General features: G+C 43.3%; 1 protein-coding gene across 1 annotated transcript; it reads right to left on the bottom strand.

Moving 5' to 3' along the window:
* Positions 1–944: 944 nt before the first annotated feature.
* Positions 945–20,725, bottom strand: LOC120025276 (signal peptide, CUB and EGF-like domain-containing protein 2). The gene is made up of 23 exons (XM_038969768.1): positions 20,643–20,725; positions 19,957–20,076; positions 19,573–19,700; positions 19,328–19,462; positions 15,375–15,500; positions 15,146–15,262; positions 14,001–14,090; positions 13,257–13,373; positions 11,915–12,037; positions 11,293–11,409; positions 10,879–11,001; positions 10,208–10,324; positions 9,818–9,911; positions 9,493–9,599; positions 8,372–8,542; positions 7,824–8,030; positions 4,341–4,511; positions 3,079–3,246; positions 2,619–2,780; positions 2,165–2,362; positions 1,682–1,834; positions 1,414–1,493; positions 945–1,224 (listed from the first exon to the last, which is right to left on the bottom strand). The coding sequence occupies exons 1-23, from the start codon at positions 20,723–20,725 to the stop codon at positions 1,078–1,080; spliced, it is 3,054 nt and encodes a 1,017-aa protein (XP_038825696.1). The 3' UTR covers positions 945–1,077.
* Between the last annotated feature and the right edge of the window lie 1,528 nt (positions 20,726–22,253).

The raw sequence follows: 22,253 nt of genomic DNA, 5'->3' as shown, positions 1-22,253 counted from the left end.
AGTCCCACCACTCAATAATCTCACTTCTATGAGTAGTGAAAAGTAGTCTTTGGTATCTGTTTGAATGATCATAGTGAAGAGCTAGTCTTGGTCCATGGGCATTTGTTGTTCACTCAAAGCCCAGTGGCATGGAATATTCACTGTCTGGTCATTTATTAAGTAAAACCATGTTTTCAGGACAGTGGAAAACGCTAACATTAATTTGAGGCAGCAAAAATACAGGTTGTGAGGGGATGTGTTGATACTGCACACGTGTCAGGAATGCAGTTAACTACAATACGTTAACATTTTCATCTAATACTTTTTACACAATATACAATACATTCATAAGGATAATTTATTTTGTGGTATCACTACATTCTTTGTAGTGCTTTAAAGTTCCCACCATAAAGTCACATTTGTGCTATATTCTTTTCTCATATTCAGGCATATTTCTGTCAACAATTCTGATCTAAATGTGAAACATGATTTTAATAATGTATGTTATAAGTATACACTATCTATGTGGTTGACATTTAGCATAAACCTCAGTTAACTTTTTATACATAATCAAGAGTCTTTTCTCATCCGCTTTCTATGCTATTGGTGAAAGTTCCGTTTACCATAATTATTTTCAAGATGTTGTTACACCAGTATGCAAATCGAAGCTTTCATGAATTTAAATGCTAACAATCAAATCAGCTTACCACTTCAAGCTTTATTCCTGAGAATGAAAGTTTAAAATCAAAAGGAGAAGACAAAGTCTGTCTAAACGTTGCAATGCTCACACACAGGAGTGTATGGAAGTATCAGAGATAGATGTGGTATCGAAGCACAAAAACTTAGCTCTAGAATGTAGACCAGATGTGATAGCGGGAGCTGCCACTTGTCTCCACCATGACAGTCCACTACCCACCTATTCCCAGAAGGTCCAATTGAAGTCCATTTGAGGAAAGTGTCCGAGTCCATCTCTCTTTGTCAACTCTAGCCTCAGTCAGTCTCTGTACAGACAGGATAAGTAAAGGACTCTTTTCTAGGGAGTAACTGGTAAAAGCCTTTTCTGAGATATCCACGAAGCAACTTGATGATAGTGCCTTCTTAAGGGCGAAGGAATCTCAAGACTTTAGAACGTAGAAATCGGATGAAGGATTTGGGGAACATTTCTCTTGACTCCTGTGCTGTGTAGTTGAAGAAGTTCTGTGGGTGGGCCAATACATCAAACAGTGCCTTCATAAGCTTCTTGTCCTGAGAAAAGAATGTAAACAAAAAATTAGTACAGACTAGAATTCAATCTGAGACAGAGCCAGCAATCATCTAACATTTTTACGTTGGTGCTCAAGTGAAGTTTGCATCCTGAATTTCTTATTGTGTCCACAAGAGGGTAGTATATAGCAGACAAAAGCTTTTTCCACAGGAAACACATGAAATATTTACCTTGAGAATTTCTTGGTGATTTTCAGAGGCATATAATCTTCCATCTCTGACTATATCTTCGATGAGTTCCTGGTAGTCCTCTGAAACATATATCATATATAAACATACCCAAGAGTATATTTCTATATTATTTGTGCAATTGGAGGTAGGTGATATATATCCAGACTTAAAATTCCCCAAAAATTACATTTCACAGACACTTGATACATTGTATTTAAGCATGTGTAAATTAAATGTCAATATTTCCACCAATAAGGATGTCTCTTACCATCATAGGTCACATAAGGGACTTGGAAGCCCTTCCCACTGTTCCCTTCATTCGATTTAAACTGTATCCACAGCCTCTTGGAGCGGGAGGTGAAGGCAATAGGCCGTTCATAGGTCTGGCAGGTCTCATAGGTCGTCACAGAGTTGGAGAGAGCTGTGAATTAAGGATATGGTCACATTATGACAAATCAAACACTAGCACTATTCATTACTCTGAAAGTGGCAAGATCTAATGGTCTATTAGAAGCCCATAGTAACCCCCATATCTCTGAGAGGTGCTATCCTATTATGCAGAACCTCCTACCAACACTGCCACCATCTTATAATTCTTTAAGACATTCATCACCAACATCTGGTCACCTGCAGTGAAATCACATTAGCACCTTGATAACACCCAGTCACCTAACAAGCCCTAACCTCCAACACGACACACAGAAAAGACAGACGCATGCATGCACGCACACACAGAAAAACAAACACTCACAGCTCTTTCTCATGACCAGGTAGTCTCCACACTCATCCTCGATGGGGAGGAAGATCTCTGGGACCACGATGAGGATTCTGCGCTTGGGCGGTGGGTTGATGGTCCAGGTGCACTCAATGTTGGCTGGGTAGTTCCCTGGGTAGTTGGGAGACTCGATGTAGCCAGTGAAATCTCCCATCTCTCCCCCACAGTGTCTGTCTGTGAGGTGACAGGATAGTGTCAAATAGTTTACGCTGCCTTGGTGCTGCGACGCTCATTATCTACAGTAGCATCCCAAAGCAGGACAGGAGCAATATTTATTTGAGCACAGTAGAGAAACCTGCATGTAGTTTTAGTTTACTCTATGTGTAGCCATTAAATACATTTAAAGTGTGAAGCCATTAACACACAAATACATACACATTCACGCACAAATGTACGCACACACATACAACTCTTGTGTGAACATACATACTTTTGCACTGCATGATGTTGGTGGAGCCGTCAAAGTCGGTGGTGGTATTTCCTGGGCAGGAGATGCAGTAATTCTGACCAAACTCCATCTGATACGTCCCCATGGGACAACGGATACAGCGGTGTGTGCTGGTGTTGTAGTAATGTCCCGGTGAACACTGGACTACAGGAGCAGAATGGAGTGTACCACGGTTTAGCACCTCTCAAACACCAACATACAATAACATAAACCAATGTAGTATATTTCCATAAAACAGAAACTGCAGGGGAGTTCCCTTAATTAAAGATCCAGAGAGTCTTCCAAATGACACCCTATTCCCTATATAGTGCACTACTTTTGACCAGGATCCATAGGGCTCTGGTCAAAAGTAATGAATTATGTAGGGAATAGGGTGCCATTTGGGGCGCAACCCCAGACTTTACAGACATAACTAAATGGGATGGATAAGCTGACCCCTCACCTTTGGTCTCACAATCCTGGAAGGACACGGCACCATTGTGTTTGGTGACCAGGTGTCCTCCACAGTGGAAACAGGAAGTGCGCCCCACCTCTGGCTGGTAGGTACCCAGGGGACAGGGCAGGCAAGGGATGAAGCCATCATGGGAGAACTGACCAGGGGGACATTGACCTGGGAAAACAACAGAGGACTGGTCAGAGGGACACTTGTTTCACTCAGTCTGCTCAAAGCAACATTCCCATCGTACATGTGGTCATTTAGCAGACAGACACTCTTATCCAGAGCGACTTAAAGACGAGCACTCTACCACAATAAGACTAAGGCCAGGAGAGCAGATGTCAGTGGAGTGATGTAACGCAAGAACATTATCTACCATGGAACAACCTCTCTCATATCTCCTGACTGACTTTAACAAACTGTCTCTCCCCATAGCTCTTTTTTGTTTAGTCTATTGGTGAGGAAAGCAGGAGATGGGATCTGTGGCTTAGCCACAAATTGGCTGTGATAACAGTGTTTGGGGGGGTGAAAACATGGTGGCCCCTTCTTCTCTTTATTCAGGAGTGGGCAGGGGCCGGGTGTGGCTGTTTAATTCAAACAGGGCTTGAATGTTCCGAGGCTTACACAACTTTATACAAAGCAGCACATCTGCCTGTGGGGAGATTTTGATCAGAGTATCACCCCTTCCTGTGTATTTCATATACAGTGGGGAGAACAAGTATTTGATACACTGCCGATTTTGCAGATTTTCCTACTTACAAAGCATGTAGAGGTCTGTAATTTTTATCATAGGTACACTTCAACTGTGAGAGACAGAATCAAAAACAAAAATCCAGAAAATCACATTGTATGATTTTTAAGTAATTAATTTGCATTTTATTGCATGACATAAGTATTTGATAACCTACCAACCAGTAAGAATTCCGGCTCTCACAGACCTGTTCGTTTTTCTTTAAGAAGCCCTCCTGTTCTCCATGCTTTGTAAGTAGGAAAACCTGCAAAATCGGCAGTGTATCAAATACTTCTCCCCACTGTATACTCATAACAGGATGTGATTCTGACTGGGAGACTAGTTTAAAGATCACTTTTTTAAAATATCAAACCATGAGGGGAAACTATGCCAAGGTCTTTGAAGGAGCTCAGTGTATTTTTCTGCAGTTATCTTTATGATGGTTGAGTAAGTAAGTTTCTACGGTGACTCACGTCTCCTGTCTGGTGCACAGTTAGGATACATATGATTACTCATATCCTCAACTCTTGAGCCTTACCTCCACACTCAGAGATATTCCACGCCCCAACCGACCTGGGGCTTCCTCTCACCTCTGGCCCTGGGCAGGCCTCACAAGAATTCTTCCCCTCTTCATCTTGGTACATTCCAGCTGGACACAGAACACACCTTCCCTGATCCCTGTCATAGTACGTTCCAACAGTGCAGCTCACTAGCAAAAGGTAGAAGAATGAGGCAGATTGGCTAGATAATAGGGACACACACACACACACACACACACACTGGCATTCAAGCCCACCACAAGAGGCCCAGTGTTAAGCTGTTAAAAAGGCATTGCAAATCAACCTGATGCAGCTATGCAAAAATAAAGACACAAGAGCACTGAGCTGCTCTCCAGATGCCTTTGTGTCCCACATCAAACAAGTTCTTACACTTCACATAACACTGGTGTGCATTGGGGAAAGAACTCTACATACCATCCTAAGCACCCTCACCTCTACCAAAGCACACACAGAGCCAGTCAAAATGAGTGTTTGTCTGTTATCTCACAAGAGCGTGCAAAGCCTGATTACAGGGATGCACACCATCAGCTTTCATTTCCCCCTTTTTCATGTTTTACTTTGTAGAACAACGTCTCTAATTTATGTTTGAATTATTGTGTGTGTCTGGTGATGTCAAGAACTTCTTAAATGGGGAAATTACATCTAATCATCTCACCGAACAGAGAGCAGTGAAGTGAAATCATTTTGCGTTTTCATAAAAAAATATCCCTCAGGACAATCTAAGTAAGAAGAGCTTTTCAGGAGAGAACCAGCCATAATGAGTTAATGAGGAACACACAAAGCCTTTAACACACATCCATTATAACTTGATTTTCCTTAAGAGAAAGAAAATGTCATTCTCACAAGAGCAGTTAATTTTTTCTGCCTTTTGTTTATCCTGAATGACCATGAGGAGCCACCGTCGCATTGTCTCCACCAGCTTTTATTGGATGCAGAGAGCGAGAGAAGAGAAGAGCGAGAGAAGAGAAGAGCGAGAGAAGAGAAGAGCGAGAGAAGAGAAGAGCGAGAGAGAAAAAAAACCTTGAAGCCTTTCAAATGCAGAGGCAATTCTATAGAGTCCTCGAAATGATGGCCCCAAAGAGGTTTAAAAGACCTTTCACCTCTATTCAAGTATTTGATGACATAGGCAAACACTATGGTATCACAATGGTAAGGAGCTGAACCCAATAAAAGGGGTCAGAGTTCTGAATCCACCCATTCTGCCTGCCCCAATCCCTTCTTGCGCCTATCAAGCAGAGGCCCAAACAGCTGATGCTAATGAATTCCCATGGAGTGGCTGAAGTCAATTCTCCGCAGCAGTTTAGTGGCTGGGGTCATGCAGAGTGGCCCTGACTGAGGGGGGATATAAGCACTCAAACTCCCAGCTTGAATCAACAGCACTTCCTAATCCTCTCCAATGTTAAAACGAACATGCACTATTTTACGTAACAGAGATCGGGAGAATACTTGTACACTACACACTGGCAGAAACTAAAGTCCAACATACAGCTGATTCTTATACCGGGTTGAGGCATACGGAAATGGAAATGTTGTTGTTGATCAATCATGAATGATTTAGAATGAAAAGAAAAATCTGATCACACATATGGAATATTTCACCGGTTGGTTTATTGGAATACTGCCGTGTACTATATAATGCGATTCATAACGTTCACAATGTTTGAGAGAAAGAGCGCTAGATATTTTAAAAGTCAGGAATAAGAAGGCATTGCTTTTCTCTCAGTACTAGTGAGGCTGAGGCCGTGTTGTTGTGGAGGATTTCTCTCCCCACTGAAGCAGTGAGAACGAGCCCCAACTGGATTTACAATGGAGTGGGCAAACTGAAAGGGTTAAACTGCACTTAGTGAGCTAAGCCAGGCGTGGAGGGAAAAATATAGCTCCATTATAGAGCTGGGGGTTACGGCTCCCTTTCAGCCCCACTTCCAAATGACATGTCTACACCCCTGCCTGTCCACTGGTCTGCTTAATGATCATCTGAAACTAACTGCAGTGTGGGAATCCTACACTCTGGTAACTTTACTCTCCTGGGTTAAAAAAAAATAAGTCTTAAGATTTAAGTAGCTAATTTGAAACACAAAAACAACAAGCAACAAAGCTACAAAGCAAAAACAACATCTAAGGGTAATTTGAATCCAGGCCAGGATTCAGGATTCAAATCCAGGTTAGTCTCCTGTTATTTGGAGGCAGAAAAAAACAGACACCAGCGAGAGTCCTCTTTGCTGGGGATAGCCTGGATTAAGAGATGCTTGGTTTGTAAAACAATTAGACTTTTCTGCCAAAGATGATTAAGTTTCATGATTTTTCCCTCTTGTGTGAAAATCAATACATTTCACCAGCTCTGGGCAGTCTTTATTCTTAAAAAGCTCGATGAACCAGAATGGATCAAACACCATCCTTCCCCCACTCAACCCCCTCCATCCTCACCCACTCAAACCCCTCCATCCTCACCCACTCAACTCCCTCCATCCTCACCCACTCAACTCCCTCCATCCTCACCCACTCAACCCCCTCCATCCTCACCCACTCAACCCCCTCCATCCTCACCCACTCAACTCCATCCTCACCCACTCAACCCCCTCCATCCTCACCCACTCAACTCCCTCCATCCTCACCCACTCAACCCCCTCCATCCTCACCCACTCAACTCCCTCCATCCTCACCCACTCAACCTCAATAAGGATGGGGGGTAAGAGAGGAGAGCTCTGGATCAAGACAGAGGCAGGCTAGAACAGCTTTGAGAGGTCGGTCTACAATAGTCTTCAGACCCCTTAAATATGGTGGCTTGGATCAGATTCAGACAGGGGCTCTATAGGTAGAAGACCAATCATGGACAGAAAACTGACCGTCTTCTACTGACCACACTGAGACAGACAGGCAGAGTGCAGCAGCAGGCAGTGGGCTTACTATTCTTACTGTGAGGCCCTGCACTGGGGGCACGCAGCTCTCTGCTCCCCTCCGCCAGAGAAAACACATGCCAGCCTCCTTTCCACTGCTGATGTTGACAAGGTGCCATTAAAGCTAATGGACTTTTCCTCCATTATGGCTGTAAAACGAAATAGGACCAGCGGCAACAACAGCAAAAGCTAGCGGCTGCCATCACACCTTCTGTTGCACTTTATCCCACGGAAATGCTGGAAGATCTCCTCGCTCTGCAAGCCAGCCAACAACAGGCTCTCTTTTCTCCCCATACCAGCTCATTACAGCATGTCTGCACCCAAATATGGCAGTCATCTGGCCGACGCCTGCTCCAAATCCAATCATTAAACAAACCTGTCTAAATATATCTTGCTGGCATGGCTATGACTATGAGCTGCTCTGTGTGGGAGCCAGGACTAGACTCCAGGGGTGGCTCAGATACAGGCAGAAACAGATACAGGTAGATGCTCAAGATGCTACTAATTTTATACATAAATATATACCTATATCTTAACATACTCAGAACACTCAAGATGCTCACTCACCACACTTCCTGTCCACCAGCACTTGTCCTTTCCCACAGTGTTCCGGCAGGTCCACCGGCCGGGCCAGCCTCTTGGCCAGCTCGTAGTTAGAGCCAGCGAAGTGGAGGTGGAACTGTTCCCGGTGGATGGACTTCCTCAGAGTACGGATAGTCTTCCTCAGCCTCTTCTCTGAGCGCCGGCGCACACAGCCCAGGTCACAGCTCTCTGCTGAGAGAAACAACAGATACCAAAACTGTCCTCGCAACGCAATGAGACCACAATACACACTCAAACAAAACCACACACACATACCGGTACTAAAATAGACAGACACACACACTTGTGTACATATCCATTCCAACACACAGCTCCCTCAGAATACAAGGGAAACCTCCAAACCTACACCTTTCCCAAAGTTCCCACCACCTCAAAACGCCACATCAAAACAGGAGATACTTTAACATGTTTGGCTTGTTAAGTGATGAAAAATCAAGAGCAGAGAGAGAAACAGGAAGCAGAGTGTCAGCCAGAGGACTGGGGTCACAGCAGGGTAGGGCAGAGAGACCAACCTGTTACCTCCTCTAGGTTCACATCCAACTCAAACTCAGCCGTCATGGAAGAGCCCTCCTCCTCGTAACCCGCCTTCCTGCCGTGGCGGCTCCGCATCCGGTGGCCAGACGAGCTGCAGCGCAAGCGCACATAACTGAACTGGACGTTCTCCGTGAAGGGGGACCTGCTGTCTGTGGACACGACCAGCCACACAGGACATGGACACGCACAAACACATGCATGCACGGAGACAAACACACATACACATGCATGCACAGAGATAATTACACATGTTACTGAATAACTATATGGTCTACAACTGTAGCAGGATAAAACTTAACTGCAATGTCATAACACTTCAATCTAAGGAGATTATATCCTTTGTGTATTTATTTTAACCTTTATTTAACTAGGGAAGTCAGTTAAGAACAAATTCTTATTTTACAATGACGGCCTACCCCGGCCGAATCCTCCCCTAACCCGGACAACGCTGGGCCAATTGTGCACCGCCCTATCGGACTCCCGATCACGGCTGGTTGTGATACAGCCAGGGATCGAACAAGGGTCTGTAGTGACGCCTCTAGCACTGAGATCCAGAGCCTTAGACCGCTGTGCCACTCGGGAGCCAAGTACTGACGTTCAAGTACTGATGTTTCTAATCATTCTTTAAAAAGCAGTGACTTCTCTGTGAATCCGGTTAAACATGCACTCTTTTCCTCCTGCTCTTTTTGTTGCCTTTGGACAGGGGGATGACGAGAGGAGACTGGGAAAAGCTCCCTTTTTATTTGAACACCATGCCGGAACCCATTGGTGAAAGAAATGTATCCAACAATCGGAACTCCGTTTGATTGATGGCCGGGTAGGGCCCAACTGAAAGGCATGCTATGGCTAATTACATTTTCCCCTGTCAATGCCAGACAATGTGCAGTGCTGAGACATTAAAAACATTTCAAACCACACTACCGCACCCCCAACGTATTTCTTTCATATTTAGCTCACTCTCCGTTTACTTTAATCTAAGCAGCCTCGAGGTCTGGTTCCTGTTATCAAGTTTGTTGCATGAAATGTAGGCAGTGCCAGGTTAATCTGCATTGTTTTAATGAACGAGGAGCTGTTGGACGTGTGTTAGAAATCTCTGTACCTGAGTGAGCTGCGTTCAGGCTCTCCTTCAGTCTCTCTTGACTACGTTTCAAGTTGCACTTTCCTGTGCCAGACTTAAAAGTGGCTGTGGTCTTAATTCGCAGGACACTTGACATTTCTGGTCCTACGGTACAAAGGAAATAATAGCACATTGTTAACCTTTGATAAAAATGAAAAATCCCTTGACTTCCATATGCCTATAAATCAAAATGTGAATACTGAAGACTTGATTTGGTATGAAGTTGTTTTGCCTTTATATGTTGTGTTTGGTTGTTTAGGTCAGGCTAGAGTGACAGAGGCTAATGCAGATCTGTGATGGTGTGTACTTGCCCAAGCAATACGAGCTACTTCCATTCCTTTGTGCTCCAACCAAGCAGGGCAGAGGCATTCCACAGGTCACTGTATAAGAATCCTCCATCCCTGTAAACGCACACAGGGGCATGAGACAGGCCACCAAAGACAAAAGGCAGAGCCACAAAAGGCCTGGCCACCAAAAGCAAAAAGACGGCGTTCCGGAACATGAGGCAGCGCTGCTCTGCAGACTGATAGTAGTAGTAACTCCATTTGTGTCCCAAATGGTACCCTATTTCCTGTATAGGGCACTACCCTTGACCAGAGTCATGTGGGCCCTGGACAAAAGTTGTGTAATATAAAGGGAATAGGGTGCCATTTTGGATGCAGTCCAATAGTAGTAGTAGTAGTAACTGATAACTCACCACTGGTGATGTGGACCTGGGACTGGCAGGTCAGGTAGCAGCGGTCACCTCCCTCCTGCCTGCTGCAGTTCAAGGTTGGTTTAGAGGGGGGCTTTGTTGCTGGGAAACCCTCTGCCTCTAGATGGAAACCATAACAAACTCAAAGGTGAAGAGCAAACTTGGACCGTGGTAGACAGACAGACAGACAGACAGACAGACAGACAGACAGACAGACAGACAGACAGACAGACAGACAGACAGACAGACAGACAGACAGACAGACAGACAGACAGACAGACAGACAGACAGACAGACAGACAGACAGACAGACAGACAGACAGACAGACAGACAGACAGACAGACAGACAGACAGACAGACAGACAGACAGAGGGTAGAAGTTGTGAGAACAGAGTGAAACCTATCCAAGAAGACAATGGGAACAGCAGCAATTGCCTTAATTCTGTTTTTGTCCTCGGTTTAAAACCAAAGACCAGAGAGAAAGGCAGAGCAGTAAAGACAAAGAGAAGAAAATAACTCAAAGTATCTCCTGTTTTTAGTCCCCAAAAGTTTCAAAACATACATGTGGTACACAACCACTGATTTTATGTCAAACACTCCCTAAAGGACAACTCAGGGAGTACCCACCCCAAACCTTCTAGAGCCCCCCAGGCCTGAAGGGGCACTGTCTTACCGATACAATCTTTTTTGTTCCAGTGTAGCTTATAACCAGGGTGGCAGTGGCACTCAAACCCACCCATGGTGTTCTCACAACCCTGCTCACAACCTCCGTTGTTCACACTGCACTCATTTATGTCTGAGAAGAAAGCAGGGAAAACATCCATGTTATTCGCAGAATCTCTCACCTCACTTCATTCACAAAGCATCCATTATTTTTTCTGCAAAAACTACTAAAAACACCACAATGAACTATTCAGAATGGTGTGAAATGGTGTAGATGGTACCAAAGCTCTTTCACCATAAGCATAATACCCTATACACATTAGTTTTATAGAAAACACAAACATGAACTATTCAGAATGGTGTCAAAGCCCTTTCCCCATACCATAAGTATAATACCCCATAAACATTAATATTATAGTCTTACCTCCACAGTGGGCCAGTCCATACAGGCTGTACCCTTTGTTGCAAACACACTCAAAACCACCAGGGGAGTTCACACACGTGTGACCACATGTCCTTTCGAAATAACACTCGTCTATATCTGTCATTAAAAGCAGAGGGATATTCTTTTCAATTTAAGGTAGTAGAAATTGGCGTTTTAAATGGTACAGCATGGTATCACTAGGCGATGAATTGTTGCATTGTCTTTTGATAGTTAATGGTAGAGACAGCAGCATCTTAATGACGGGTTGTATCAGAGGGATGAAATCAGTTTGTACTAAACGTTAAGCTTTAAACTAGCACATGTTAAGGATCTTCAGAGGAATCCTTCAAGTCAATACTGGCAAACCGTTCAGCCTCCCACTCTCATTGTCTTATCTTCCAGCACTTACACAGAACAACAGCTCAGTATACTGTGCTGTCACAGCCCCTTCCCCAGGTGTAGGGCAGTCAGGCAGGAGAGTGAAGAGAAGAGGCCTACCCTGGCAGGAGAGTGAAGAGAAGAGGCCTACCCTGACAGGAGAGTGAAGAGAAGAGGCCTACCCTGACAGGAGAGTGAAGAGAAGAGGCCTACCCTGACAGGAGAGTGAAGAGAAGAGGCCTACCCTGGCAGGAGCGCTCGTCAGTAAGCAGCTTGAAGCCCTTCCAGCAGTTACACTCAAAGCTGCCGATGGTGTTCCTGCAGAAGTGGTCGCAACCACCGTTGTGCAGCTCACACTCATTAATGTCTGTGAGAGGCAAATTATAAAACTGTTATTATTCAGACAGACATACACTCCCCTCCATATATATTTGGACAGAGAAGCAATTTTTAAAAATGTGTCTCTATACTTAGGAGACGGTACATAATGTCAGCTTTTATTTGAGGGTATTTCGATACATATCTGTTTTACCGTTTAGAAATTAAAGCTCTTATGTATCTAGTCCCACCATTTAAATAAGTCTATCACTTTTAGTGTATTAAAGTTGTCAAAAGGTTAGCATTTAAATAGTATATCACTTTTAGTGTATTAAAGTTGTCAAAAGGTTAGCATTTGGTCCCATATTCCTTGCACGCAATGACTACATCAAGTTTTGCAGTTTGTTTTGGTTGTGTTTTGGGTTATGTTTTGCCCAAAAGGAACTGAATGGTGAATAATGTCTTCTGCCATTTTGGAGTCACTTTTATTGTAAGTAAGAATAGAAGACGTTTCTGAACGTTCATGTGGATACTACCACGATTATGGATGATTAGTGAATAATGATGAGTGAGAAGGTTCCAGAGGCAGAAAGAACGATCTCACTTATCATTATTCATGATTCTTTCATGATTTTTCTTAATCATGGCATTAACAGGATTAATTTAGTATTCAGAAACATCATATTTACTCACTTAGAAAGAAAATTACTCCAGTCATCATTCAACCATTCAGTTCCTGTTGGGCAAAACATAACCCAAAACACAACCAAAACAAACTATAAATGCATCCAACGAGTTCGTAAAGTCACAAGCTTGATGTAGTCATTGCGTGCAAGGAATATGGGACCAAATACTAAACTTTTGACTATTTTTATACACTGTAAGTGTATTCGTCCAAATACTTATGAATTCTTCACATGGAGGAAATTTGTTACATTCTGTACTGTAGCCTCATATGAAACATTTGATCTCAAATCTAAAATGCTGGAGTATAGAGCCAAATGAAAAATGTTAGCTTCACTGTCCAAATACCTATGGAGGGGAGATGTGAAGCTTGTTAAATAAAAGTACACTGAACTGAATAATAAGAGATGGAGATGAAGATGGCCTGCCTCCAAAATGGCACCTATTCCCTTAAAAGTGCATTACTTTTGACCAGAGCCCTATGGGCCCAGGTCAAAAGTAGAGCACTAAACAGGGAATAGAGTGCCATTTGGGACTCAGCAATAGAGATGGAGTTGAGGTTCTTGGTGGACGGCCGGTCTGACCTTTGCACGTCTTCCCGTCAGGCTGCAGAGTGAAGCCCACAGGGCAGCTGCAGCGTACGCCCGTGGATGTGTCCTTACACGTGGAGTCACACCCCCCGTTATTCACCGCACAGTTCTCTGAAAGGCCAGCGTGAATAGATTCAATGTCAACATGCCGTTGTTATGTACTATACTGAATGAAGGGTTATAAAATGCCTATACATCATGTACTATCATTATAGAGCTATTGCCAAAGTCTGATTTTTAACCCTACCAACAGACATTGAGTAGACAACAGCAGTAGTCCTAGACACTGAGCTAGCAACCAGTCACCCAGTCAATACAGTGTTTTACTAGGTGTGAACATTGACACAGCACACCATGACTGACAGTGCTATACATTGGGCAACCCAACGCCATCCCCATCCTAAACGGAAGGAAAACATGTGAAATGTACCACACTGTCACAAAAGCATATTTTTCAGGGGAGGAATCGGGCGGTGAGAACGTGAGGGTCCATAGTCATTTCACAGTTTGTTCTAAAGCCTGTGGAATGCCTTGGTTTACTGGGCCTTGCTCTTCTCCCCTCTGAAAAACACCTCTGGCTGATTCCTGGCAGGATAACCCATGGTAACTAAAGTCATTCAAATAGTCCAACTGACAGAATCCTCTCAGTAGCTGAGTCTGTTTGGTTTTGTTATTTTAGTGCTGTGTAAGTAACAATGGGTAATAACAGTGGAATTTGTGCAATTATACAATTATTACCCATGAACAGTCTGCGCTTGACACGTTTGTCCACCTCAGTGAAGGACGTGGCGTTGTGATCAGAGCTCTCAGTAGTTGTCTCGTCCCGATCTGTAATACAGACAGTGGGTGACGTGAGTAACAGTCAGTAACCTAACCAACAGAATACACGTAGATACATACACAGTGTTTTAGTCTAACTAAAATAAACATAAGTCAACATTTAAGAAAATGGTTTGCACCAAAGTTGCCTCCTGTTCTGTTCTGTCTGCTGATGCACAGTAGCTGAATTGCCCAGTGCACACCTTGGCGGTCTGTAAGTGTAGTCTACCTCCCCTGGATGTTTTTCTGTGTTCCTCTCTGTAACCAGCAGCATGTTTACACCTGAGGCATGCAGTTTGGCTGTCTATGCGTGTAGCAGATAAGGCATGCAGTTTGGCTGTCTATGCGTGTAGCAGATAAGGCATGCAGTTTGGCTGTCTATGCGTGTAGCAGATAAGGCATGCAGTTTGGCTGTCTATGCGTGTAGCAGATAAGGCATGCAGTTTGGCTGTCTATGCGTGTAGCAGATAAGGCATGCAGTTTGGCTGTCTATGCGTGTGGCAGATACAGCAGGAGATGGAACTGTGAGATGGATCTTGAGACAACTCAGTGATAATCCTGGACCCCACACACACAGTAGCGCCGCGGGAGAAACAGATACTACCCACAGGCCTACCGTACGTCTCCTTCCTATCTGACGGCTGATGCTTATCATATCCACCATGTGCAAATGGAAAAAATACACACTCGCTATCAGGAAGGATGGCAGGCTCCTCAAAAGGATTGCCTTTTCATCCACAGGCTCAAGATGTGATCATTTAAACAGGTGAGTTTCAGTGGGGGAGAGTAACAAAAAGGAGAATGAAGAAGTGTACAGATGGAAATATCTAGAAGGATCCAGTCCATTTCACCATTGTTGACTAGGTAATCTGGTTTACCATACATGGAGATGCTTAAAGGTAAGTACCAAATTAAATCAAATGTATTTATAAAGCTCTTCTTACATCAGCTGATGTCACAAAGTGCTGTACAGAAACCCAGCCTAAAGCCCCAAACAGCAAGCAATGCAGGTGTAGAAGCACGGGGTATGTAAGTAGGCCTGGATGTGGTTGGTCAGCACTTACCTACACAGGACCTGCCGTCAGGGTGCAGGGTGTACCTCACATGACACCTGCAGATGGGCCCCTGCTCCATGTCCTCGCAAGTGTGCTGGCAGCCCCCGTTACCATGGTTACAAGTCACTAGGCCAATGACACAAAACTTGGGTCACTTCCAAAGTTCAACTCATGTATTATCTAAACAATACTCTTGGTTGAGCTGGCTATACGATCAATCACAAAACTTCACACATACAGATGCAGCCTCTTTGGTTCTTGGCCAGCTCAAAGCCTGGGCGGCACTCGCAGGCCACTCCTCCCTTGGGTGTCTCCTTGCAGATGTGAGCACAGCCATGCTCCTTATTCATACAGCTAAGGCCCTCTGGGAAAGAGAGGTAACACTTTACATTAGGTTGCTCCTATACCTGTGTAATAACACTGTAACTACACTACTAACAACAGTATATTCACATGTTGTTACATATAATACATGGTAATGAAATACAGAGGCAAAACAACTGACACTGCACAACACCAATGATGTCTGATGATAGATTATTGAAGCCCCCTGACTAGAAATCTGCCACAACCCTTTGGAGCATGGCCCAACAATAACACTTCCTAGAGAGGGCTGATGCATACGCTGACATGCAAGTGCAGTGGACCCATCAAATGTGCAACTCCAAATGGACTGGGCTGGCCTAGCTTTTTCAAGCCATATCAAAAATAGAGGGGAAAGAAAAGCAAGTGGGGGGGAAATGACAAAGAGTAAAGCCCACAGGCAGAGGGAGAGAGCTTTTCCTTGAAGCCAAGCAGAAACAAAGCTAAGAACCTACACTTTGAGTGGAATCTCAGATACAGTCGAAGTCGGAAGTTTACATACACTTAGGTTAGAGTCATTAAAACTCGTTTTTCAAAAAAATATATATATATCTTTTTTTTCTTCTTTTTTAAAATTTTACCCCCTTTTCTCCCCAATTTTCGTGGTATCCAATCGCTAGTAATTACTATCTTGTCTCATCGCTACAACTCCCGTACGGGCTCGGGAGAGACGAAGGTCGAAAGCCATGCGTCCTCCGAAGCACAACCCAACCAAGCCGCACTGCTTCTTAACACAGCGCGCCTCCAACCCTGAAGCCAGCCGCACCAATGTGTCGGAGGAAACACCATGCACCTGGCCCTCTCGGTTAGCGCGCACTGCGCCCGGCCCGCCACAGGAGTCGCTGGAGCGCGATGAGACAAGGATATCCCTACCGGCCAAACCCTCCCTAACCCGGACGACGCTAGGCCAATTGTGCGTCGCCCCACGGACCTCCCGGTCGCGGCCGGCTGCGACAGAGCCTGGGCGCGAACCCAGAGACTCAGAGACGCTGCGATGCAGTGCCCTAGACCACTGCGCCACCCGGGAGGCTAAAACTCGTTTTTCAACCACTCCAGAAATTTCTTGTGAACAAACTATAGTTTTGGCAAGTCGGTTAGGACATCTACTTTGTGCATGACACAAGTAATTTTTCAAACAATTGTTTACAGACAGATTATTTAATTTATAATTCACTGTATCACAATTCCAGTGGGTCAGAAGTTTACATACACTAAGTTGACTGTGCCTATAAATAGCTTGGAAAATTCCAGAAAATTATGTAATGGCTTTAGAAGCTTCTGATAGGCTAATTGACATTATTTGAGTCAATTGGAGGTGTACCTGTGGATGTATTTCAAGGCCTACCTTCGAACTCAGTGCCTCTTTGCTTGACATCATGGGAAAATCAAAAGAAATCAGCCAAGACCTCAGAAAAAAATTGTAGACCTCCACAAGTCAGGTTCATCCTTGGGAGCAATTTCTAAATGCCTGAAGGTACCACGTTCATCGATACAAACAATAGTACGCAAGTATAAACACAATGGGACCACGCAGCCGTCATACTGTTCAGGAAGGAGAAGCGTTCTGTCTCCTAGAGATGAACGTACTTTGGTGCGAAAAGTAAAAATCAATCCCAGAACAACAGCAAAGGACCTTGTGAAGATGCTGGAGGAAACAGGTACAAAAGTATCTATATCCACAGTAAAACGAGTCCTATATCGACATAACCTGAAAGGCCGCTCAGCAAGGAAGAAGCCACTGCTCCAAAACCGCAATAAAAAGCCAGACTACAGTTTGCAACTGCACATGGGGACAAAGATCATACTTTTTGGAGAAATGTCCTCTGGTCTGATGAAACAAAAATAGAACTGTTCAGCCATAATGACCATCCTTATGTTTGCAGGAAAAAGGGGGATGCTTGCAAGCCGAAGAACACCATCCCAACCATGAAGCATGGGGGTGGCAGCATCATGTTGTGGGGGTGCTTTGCTGCAGGAGGGACTGGTACACTTCACAAAATAGATGGCATCTTGAGGAAGGAAAAGTATGTGGATATATTGAAGCAACATCTCAAGACATCAGTCAGGAAGTTAAAACTTGGTCGCAAATGGGTCTTCCAAATGGACAGTGACCCCAAGCATACTTCCAAAGTTGTGGCAAAATGGCTAAAGGACAACAAAGTCAAGGTATTGGAGTGGCCATCACAAAGCCCTGACCTCAATCCAATAGAAAATTTGTGGGCAGAACTGAAAAAGTGTGTGCGAGAAAGGAGGCCTACAAACCTGACTCAGTTACACCAGCTCTGTCAGGAGGAATGGGTCAAAATTCACCCAACTTATTGTGGGGAGCTTGTGAAAGACTACCCAAAACGTTTGACCCAAGTTAAACAATTTAAAGGCTATGCTACCAAATACTAATTGAGTCTATGTAAACTTCTGACCCACTGGGAATGTGATGAAAGAAATAAAAGCTGAAATAAATAATTCTCTCTATTATTATTCTGACATTTCACATTCTTAAAATAAATTGGTGATCCTAACTGACCTAAGACCGGGAATTTTTACTAGGATTAAATGTCAGGAATTGTGAAAAACTGAGTTTAAATGTATTTGGCTAAGGTGTATGTAAACTTCCGACTCCAACTGTAAGTACTTAACATAATCAGATTTTACCGTGGTCATTCTACATATTCATATACTTTATACACTGAGTTTACAAAACATTAAGGACACCTTCCTAATGTTGAGTTGCAACCCCCCCCATTGGTTGCAACGGGGGGCCCCATTTGCCTTGAAAACAACTTCAATTCACCCTCTGAATGGCACGCATACACAATCCATGTCTCAATTATCTAAAGGCTTAAAAATCCTTCTTTAACTTGTCTTCTTCTCTTCATCTACACTGATTGAAGTGGATTTAACAAGTGACATCAAAAAGGGATTATAGCTTTCACCTGGATTCACCTGGTCAATCTATGTCATGGTATGTCATGGATAGAGCAGATATCCATAATGTTTTGTACACTCAGTGTGTATGGGATTCAGAATCACACTATTATCTTCTATCCTAATACCATCATTGGCCTTTTCCCAGGTCACTGTAGAGAGCAGCTCCATTATTATTATGCTGCAACGGCTGAGTGGATGTGCTGGTAGGATTAGTAACTTTTCCAAGGGAAACTCAATGTAGTGAAAAACCTTTGGTTCTCTTCATTGAATTTAGTGAGAATAAAACAACAATAGATGTGAGAGCTTTATTCTAATGTAAGACACAGGCCACAAAAGCCCAAGTGTTGCAGTTATTAACTTGTTTTGTTCTCTGGGACACGGGGCTCCTTTTCCCACAGCATGGGTTCTTTGGAGCCCAAATGCTCTAGATAATGCCACAGAGAGGGGACCGACTTAACAGCTGTCATCCCTCATTGTGCTGTCAATCACACTCTTGTATGTGAACATTCGAGAATTAGCTCCATAATTCTCTGTCGTGCCCCTGACACGGCTTAGTAGCCTACCTTAACACGAAAAATGTACACACACACACACACACATAGGGACGCACACACATAGACTGAGACACAAACATAAAGAAACAAGCATGGACTGAGACACAACAGACATGCGTACACACACACACACACACACACACACACACACACACACACACACACACACACACACACACACACACACACACACACACACACACACACACACACACACACACACACACACACACACACAGACAGACAGACAGACAGACAGACACAGAGAGACACATACATACACACATTTGAAGGTGGGAAGGAGAGTTGGAAGCCATCACAGGGCAGGTATTCCAGGGGTACTTACCCACAGAGCGGTGGATACATGTGTGCTGGTTGTCACTGAGGAAGAAGCCCTCTTTGCAGCGGCACTCATAACTCCCCATGGTGTTGACACATGTATACTGGCACCCTCCATTGTTGAAGACACACTCGTCCACATCTGCAGGCAGAGCCAGGACATGACTTCTCAGAACAATGAAATAACTGGATGATTGTCAGACACTCAATACATCAAATGTTGTTTACCTTGTAGTCTGAAATGTATCTTACCTAGACAATTATGTCCATCGTGCGCTAAATTGAATCCATCATGGCAAGTGCAACGATAATTGCCTGGTATGTTGTTACATTCGTGTACACAGCCACCATTGTACTCGATATCGCATTCATCAATGTCTAAAAGGGAGTCAAATCGAGATTGATGAATGTTTGCCATTTGAGCGGAAAAGGGTCCTTTCAAACAATGGGCCACATCATTTAAATAAAAAGTAATGCATTATGCCAAGATTTATGATATATAATCAAAATTTCATTGAAACTTGTCTTGGTAATCCATGGAACTCTTGGTCCAAAGAATTCAAATATGTCTCATATGATCCCAATACAAACATGAGTGATGAAAGAAACAAGGAATTACAGAAGAGATAATATCCTTCACAATGTTTACCGTCGCCTTTAAAGCCTACTTTACACGTGCACTTGTAAGAGGCTTGAGTATTTTGACAAATAGCATCAATGTGACAGCCATCACTTCCTTCTGCGCATGGATCCGGGGTTGAAATCCACATTATGGCATAAAATGTTACCAGAACAACATTTCGTTATGAATCTCAAAAATCTGTATTTTAGTCATGTACATTATGATTGTGGGATTAACGTGCTCCTCATTAAATCCCCAATATTCAATTCAACACTGAATAATTTCCGTTATATTGGTAAAAGTCTAATTCACCAGGTTCTGAGTACTAAAGTTAACAAAACATTGATCCGATTGAACCTGATCAATTATTCCCAAAAGTATTAAAGTTAAGAAAAAATACAAGTCAGGACCCATTCCTTATCATCTGTACATTTGTTATTCCTTTTACCTGAAAACAAGTTAGTAGGTAGGTTAAAATGTAGGACTTCATTAAAAAAGCAAACAAACAAAAGAGATTCATCAAGTTCCAATCCCTACAATTGAAGCCAATACTAAGTGGGTAAACTATAATAATGTAAACAAAATAAAGTCTGCCAAGTAGTTGGAAACTATACATCCTCAGAAAACAACAACATGGGCGCAAACACTCTTATACAGCGTGCGTAAAAACGGTCTTTGAAACTCATAAAACGTACCTGGGTTCTCTAGAAGAGCTCCGCTTTGGCGAGTATTTAACAAGAGCAAAAACAAACAAAAGTCTCTTGCAATACAAATAGCTCCCATGGTGATATGATCCAAGTTTAGAGGTGTCCTTAAAAGGACGCGTTTGCTCTGAAGTCTTGACCAAGTGTCCGCCTCATTTTCATTCTAGCCTGTCAGTCGGCTTCACGAGTGGCTCTGGAAAGAGAAAGGAGTGTGTGTGTGTGTGTGTGTGTGTGTGTGTGTGTGTGTGTGTGTGTGTGTGTGTGTGTGTGTGTGTGTGTGTGTGTGTGTGAGAGAGAGTGTGTGTCTGAGTGAGTGAGATGGAGAGAGATAGTGTCTGTTTTATTTTTAAACTTTTGTGAGTGTAATGTTTACTGTTGATTTCTGATTGTTTATTTCACTTTTGTTTATTATCTATTACACTTGGTTTGGCAATGTAAAAATGTTTCCTATGCCAATAAAGCCCTTTAATTGAATTTAGAGAGAGAGGGAGCAGGGAGAGAGAGACTACTGAAAACAGAAGCAATTGAGAATATTAGATAAGGCTGTATAGCTGATTTTATAACCATAAACCTATAGCCTACAGTATTTTATGTAGGCCTAGGAAATGTGTCTCTCGTCTGGCTGGACGAAAAGAGCGGTTCCCAAAATATTCCATAAAAGCCTGACTTTGTAAAATAAGTTTAACTCCGCAAATCTGCACCGTGTCCTGTTCTATGTTCTTTTTAATCCTCCTGTTGTATAAATCGGGCAACTCTGAATGCCAAATCCTCGAAATAATGGTGGCCATAAATTATCCCATTGTATTTCACACTTGACTGCTCCATACTTGTGTAGAGTCTTTGTCGGCGATTAAAGTGCCATCCTTTGAAATCCGTATGTTTTGTGGAAATAGGAGCGCACGCACAGCTGCGTTGAAGCGCGCTCCTCTGTATCCAAGTGAATATAATTTAATTTAAGATCTAGGCCTAGCCTTTTGCAGCGTTCAAGTCGTGTTGGAAACTCGGGAACTGCAAGTTAAAATGAATGTAAGTTATTTGCGCAGAGCTTACTGTTGGTTGATAATGCGATACTTCTCATGTGGGAAACTATGGTATCATCTTTCTACAACGAGTATGACGCGTTCACTTGCTAGTCGGAACAAGGAACCTCCCGAGTTAAAATTAACGTAAATTATTTCAAATGAACGTAAATGACATGCTTAGAGCTTACTATTGGTTGATTGTGATAGTCCCCAAGTGGGAAACTCGGGATCATCCTTATTCAACGAGTAAGCAAGTCTTACATTTCCGAGTTCTTTCTAGCAAGTAAACGTGGCTTAAGCAAGTCGGATATTTTCCGAGATTCCGACCTGAGATGAACGGGACATTGACTTGGCAATCGACATTGGAAGATGGATTTATGCCGCACTCATGTCATGTCGGAATATCGGGACCTCTGAGTTAAAATGAAAGTAAATTATTTGCGTGGAGCTTCGTATTAATTCATTCTGGTACCTTCTGCCTAGGTTAGCATGACGTGAATACGGCTTTATATTGAAGAAGCCTTCATGCGAGCTACTTCATGCGCCTTTGAAAATTAGAGGTTTGGGCAACAGACATTCTATGCC

This window comes from Salvelinus namaycush, chromosome 30, assembly GCF_016432855.1.
Source record: "Salvelinus namaycush isolate Seneca chromosome 30, SaNama_1.0, whole genome shotgun sequence".
Classification (NCBI taxonomy): domain Eukaryota; kingdom Metazoa; phylum Chordata; class Actinopteri; order Salmoniformes; family Salmonidae; genus Salvelinus; species Salvelinus namaycush.
The sequence above is the reverse complement of the archived record's forward strand: the minus strand, read 5'-3'. Positions and strand labels throughout refer to the sequence as shown.